A 5848-nucleotide genomic window follows, 5' to 3' on the forward strand; every position below is an offset into this window, starting at 1 on the left:
TACACTAATTCATAAAGATTGGTTTCAGTGGATCTTTTGTTAAGAAAACTGTATTTATTTATTGATAAAATATTTCTTACAGCTGGGTAAATAGTATCATAGACTATTTTCTCAAACAATTTAGGAATAGTAGAAAGTTTTAATATAGGTCTATAGTTTTTTGTATCGTGTCTATCACCGCTTTTAAGAATTGGAGTAACGTAACACATTTTCCAGTTATCTGGCATAACAACTTGTTTTAAAAAAAAAATTGAAAGGTATGGATAAGGGTGGCGCCAAATTCATATAGCAGTTACGCAAAAATATAGGATAAATACAATCTGGACCGGTTCCTTTCGATATATATCGTTTATATTTATTAACTAAAGGGGTGGTAAACTTTACAGAACATATGTCAACTAAATGGGAACTTTCAGTATCTGAGTCTAGGTACAGAGTGTTATTATGTGATTCAAAGACAGATAAAAAGTAATTATTGAAGAGCTCAGCAATATGAGCGCCTTCCGTAGCCATTTGATTTTCCAGATAAACTGTCTAAAGAAACTGGGTGCTATTGATTTTATTTTTCATAAAAGACCATTTTCTATTTTCTATGAGCCTTTCATTTGTTTTTTATTATTATAATAAGTTGTTTAGAGGACCAGGACCGGTATCTTTCTGAATGTACTGAAGCTCTGAGAAAAGTTTGTAATCAGATTCTCGACCATAATTTTTCTATTTTCTATGAGCCTTTAATTACTTTTTATTATTTTAATAAGTTGTTTAGAGGACCAGGACCGGTATCTATGTGATCGCTTGTTTCAGGGAAACGTATTGATCTATTTTAGTGTTAATAATGTTATAAAAGTTATCAATTGAAACTGTCATTGTCAGAGTTTAATTCAGTACACCAGTCAATTTTAGAAAGAGCATTATTAATCGCATCATAGTCTGCATGATGAAAACGGCGCACTAGCCGCGGCGCGGGAGGGAGACAAGATGTTTCCTGTTCCAATGCGCTACGTATTACTTATGCCGGGTGATGCTGTGCATCCTCGCTTATCAGTGGTTCAGAACAACTGGAAACAGAGCAATGAATATTTGATGATTACTGAGTCTAGAAGTCTACTATGCCGTTGCCAAATGCCGTTAAATTGATATAATCCAGCGAAACAAAGAAAAGAGTTTAAATTATATTCTAGATTTCCACTAGACGGATTTATTATTGACAATGCATCACTGAATACATGATTTGGAGTCTTATCCCACCTAGCATTACTTATGTTGAAGTCGCCCAAAATTAAATATCTATCATTCGAATGATTCATGATTATATTGGACAGTAATTCAAAAAGACCTAGTTGTGCGTCGAGTTTTTCAGGGCTATGTGCAAAGTATGCACAATATATCTTTAAGAATTTCAACACGGGTGCTTTACACAGGACAATATTGACGAAAATAACCTCTGCGTGCGGCAAAGACGGAGGCGCACGGCCACCAGTACGCCGACACCACGACCAGCTCCCTCGCGGTCCGTGCGGTATCTAAGTATCTTGAATCGAAAATTTCGTAATCAAAAATTCCTGGCAGAAGCAATGTTTCATATTTAGAATAAATAGTAGATACTTTATTTTTTATTAAGAGAACTGTTTCAGATTTATTATTACGAATACAGAACACTACGATTTTCGGACTATAGGTGACTAATATTAATTTCAAATGAATTAAGTATTTTTTAAGATCGTAACCAGAGCACATTTTCAGAGATTATTTGAGCACTGTAATGATGTAATAGAGAGTAATTTATTTATTAGATGGAAGGAAATGATAGAAGCTAATTCTTGTAATTAAATTTGGTTTAATGATTTATAAATTTTGCCTATTGCTTTGACTATGTAAAAGCTGTTATAATATAGCATTTGTACAGACATATTTCAAGGCTGTAAAGATATTAATATTATGTAGTAATAGCAAATTAAAATAAAAAGTTGTAAATCTAATTAAAAAGTTGGAATTAAACATGAAAACAAATAAATATTATTTAACACAAAGTAAATATAAATATTTACAAACTGTGTATTATAACTTACTTGATTTTCTTTAAATCATCTTCGGTATTTATGTAGATAATTGGTGAGTCAGCCTTTCGTCGAACCATTATTGTACAATTACGTACCCAGCACATAGTGTAATTATTCTCTTTGGCCAGTTGTTTCGCACGACGGAGTAGGTATTTATTTTTGGTGGTAAGATGGTCGTTCGCATATACCTTGTTGTCACATGTAAAGCTTAGATCGGAAGCAGTCAAGTCCTTAATCTTTCTTAGAGCGTATAGAAACTCGTCCTTTTTGTATCTAGCTTGAAGTTTGATTACGTTCGGTTTAGGTTTCTTGTGTTCGTTGGTGGTTTTAACAGCTACACGGGTGACGAAGTCTAGGTCCAATGACGGGTTGATGTTATATCCGCAACACTTAGCTAACTTGTTCACTAAGTCAAGTAGGTTTTCATTCTTTTTTTCGGGTATCCCTACTATTTCAATATTTGAACGTCGCACCCATTGATCTTTACTATCTTTTTCTTTAATTAATGAACACAACTCTTTTTTGAGTTCCAAACACTCTGACTTCAAACTATTATTGTCGGTTTGAAGTGATTCAATTTTTATATTATGAGCGTTAACAGACAATTTTATCTCCTCAATTTTTTCATTGAACCACGTCATTGGCTCTTGAAGGCCTGCGATTTGCTGGTGAAAGTCTCTTAACACCTCATTAAATAGTTCTTTTATTATTTTTTTAATCATAGTTTCTAGGGTTTCTGTTATTTTGACCTGCATCTTTTCTAGATTATCCACAGTTACGTATTTACTACTCTGAGGGGCTTCAATCTGTTTCTTGCGTTGAGTAACATTATTATCACTTTCCTTGGAGTTATTAGTTGTAGCCACAGATGCGAAATTCGAGGATGGCAGTGCGTTAATATAGCTTCAAGTAATATGTTACGCGCAGTGCATACAAAAAGTTCACGTTCTTAGTCCAATACCATTCAAATTCAAAGAAATAATAAAAAAAAGCACACGCAAAACGGTTTAATATTTAAGTTATTAGTTTTAGTTAAGTGTAGTGCTTGTGTTATGTAGCATCAAGACAGGTATATTTTTTGAAACGTTGCAACCTTCTTAGTAATAAATAAAAACAATTGGCGGGATCTCATTTGTCAATTATTTTTATCACATATCAAAGTTCTACGTACGCAACGAAAATGGAATTAAGTCGAAATGATTTTTTATGATTTTAAAAGTTCTCTCTCTCCGCAAGACTGTGCCGCTCGTCTTCAAAATGCTTTTGGGAGAGAGACAAATTGCTTGAGCACCGTGAGGCGATGGTTTGCTGATTTTAAGAGAGTTCGGGTCTCTTTACATGACGAATTTCGTGAAGTGCGGCCTTCAACTCCCGTCAACAAAAATAATGTGGCAACTGTTAAGCGGCTAATTAAAGAAAACCCGTGGATTACCTATGAGACAATTCGAGGACTATTGGGGATTGGTATGAGCCAAATTCAGAAATTTTACACGAAGAATTGAAAGTTTGGAAACTTTATTGCCGTTGGATCCCTCATGAACTGACAGGGGCTCGCAGAAGCGGGCTCGCGTGGAATGGTGCTCACAGATGTTAATGAAGTAAGACCACGGATATTCTTAAGCTCCTATGACATTGTCACAGGAGACGAAACGTGGATTTATTGTTTTGTGTTTGAAAATGAGAACAGGCCAACAAAAGTGAGGCAGGCCAGAAACGTTGGTAAAAAAATCGTCGCATTTTTTTTTCGGCTACGGGTCCCATCTGCACAATTCCACTTGAAGATCAAAAGTGTTAATGCCGAGTGGTATTCTACCATTTTTTACCCAGGGTGTTAAAAAAAGTTCGCGAAAGACGACCAAAAAGCCGCGTTCTCCTAACATCATGACATCGCTTCTTAACACACGGCCAACAAAACTAAGTCATTTTTAGCTTCCGAAAAAGTACAACTCGTCACCCATCCTGCACATAGCCCCGACCTTGCACCCTGGGATTTCTGTATTTACCCCAAAATCAAAGATTGATGAGAGGTTTCACTTTTACCAATTTCGAAGAGGCAGTGATACAGATCTGTGGTTCCTGTTTTAAAAAATGGTTCGATCGCATGAAAAAATGTTTAAAATGTAAAAGAGAATAATTTGAAAAGCAATAAACATAATATTTTGGTTTTAACCTGTTGTTTTTTTAAGTTACGAAAAACGTTTAGTTTACGTAGGTCACGTATAATGATTACTATTTTACTGGAGCAAATACGATTCTCTTACTAGGTTGTATCGAGTTAGTCAGTTTTCCCTAGTTCCTTATTCTTAATTCGATTTCAGACACAGGATTATTCCTGTTCTCGTCGACGCCTTCCTGAGAGATTTTGGTACGGCCGGCTTAAGAAGCATACTCAACACTGTGGTCTGCATAGCGATGATTGCACCTGCGGACCTACCATGAACTCTTATTGCGATTCAATTGAAAACCTAAAATGAACTGCTTTGCTATTTCGTACCACGACGTGATTAGAGCTAACTAATTTAAGTTGACGCCAAATCAACTGATTAAATCGCAATGATGTCAATTGAATGTCAAAAATGATATCAACTGAATTGCAAACGGATTTAGTTCGTCCATTCATTCGTACCATGAGGTGTTATTTCAACCTAAACTGGATAGCTTATTTGTCAAAGTGACCGATTCGAAAAAAGTTGCTACTTCCTTAGTGGAAAGTGAATCGTGTTATTAATAACTTTTAAAAAATAGTGAAAACATAGAAAAGAAAAATTTTATTGATTAAAGATGAGATGAGAATACTTTATTGGACTTTTTTGTAAAACAAAATACTGAAAATAAATACCAAAAATGAAAATACTAAAGACGAGGCAGTAAGGGCCCGGGCTTTAGCCTGTTCGCAAGAACGAAATAAAAAAATGTACTCTGTGGTCCTGTCAAATCAAACATCAATGGAGGTGCGTTCATAACTCGTTATTTTTACGAAAACTCATAAGCAAACATTGAATTTGTAATTCAAAGAACTATATTTATTTATATTACTATTATTTAATAAATATAAAAAAGGGCTTAATGGTTTATAATTTGACGCAATTGCGCAATTTTAAAATGTATTTTTAGTATTTTCTACGCAAAAAATCCGCTAAAATCATATCATTTTAGGTTTCGAAACGCAGTTTTATTTTGTTCATTCTTCATAAGCGATCCAAACGCCATTCAGTAAAAGGCACTTCATGGTACGAATTTTAGTGATTCAGTTTGGGTACCTAAACTGAACTGCATCGGATTCGCATCGTTTATTAAAAGTTGATGGTAGGCCCTCTGATTTGAAGCATATCATTGATATAGTACAGAGACACCAGTGCTTATGAGTTTTATATTCTGAGCATCCATCGTCGATAACAATAATGTTGCTTCGTTCAAAACTAGTGGACCCGTTTAAGTTTTCGGAAAGCCGATAAAAGAGCAGCTACGCTGTAATCATTTTGTGCCACACTTAATTGAAACCTTTTGCTGTACACAAACTCATTGCTAACACGACTTAACCTTCGACTTAAGCAGTTCCACTCATTTGGGGATGAGATATACTAGAATATACTGAGTTACCTATGGGAACTATTCTGAGAATCGCTGATTATTTCTTGCTCCTCCAGGTATTCCAAGAGCTGCGCCGGTTGATAATTGAAGTTGAGAATAATGATTCAACTACCGGACTTGAATCCGGGCGTACACCAATTTTTATGGAGAGACTAAAATCATCTTCCATAAGTTTGGTGCTACACATGAAGAGTAAG

The 5848-nt window shown here is 35.1% G+C and overlaps 1 protein-coding gene across 1 annotated transcript; it reads right to left on the minus strand.

Annotated features, from left to right (window-relative positions):
* Nucleotides 1-1009: 1009 nt before the first annotated feature.
* Nucleotides 1010-2815, minus strand: LOC126976059 (uncharacterized). The gene is made up of 2 exons (XM_050824201.1): nucleotides 2070-2815; nucleotides 1010-1058 (listed from the first exon to the last, which is right to left on the minus strand). The coding sequence occupies exons 1-2, from the start codon at nucleotides 2813-2815 to the stop codon at nucleotides 1010-1012; spliced, it is 795 nt and encodes a 264-aa protein (XP_050680158.1).
* Nucleotides 2816-5848: the final 3033 nt, after the last annotated feature.

Source organism: Leptidea sinapis, chromosome 39 (assembly GCF_905404315.1).
Source record: "Leptidea sinapis chromosome 39, ilLepSina1.1, whole genome shotgun sequence".
In the NCBI taxonomy this organism is placed as follows: Eukaryota; Metazoa; Arthropoda; class Insecta; order Lepidoptera; family Pieridae; genus Leptidea; species Leptidea sinapis.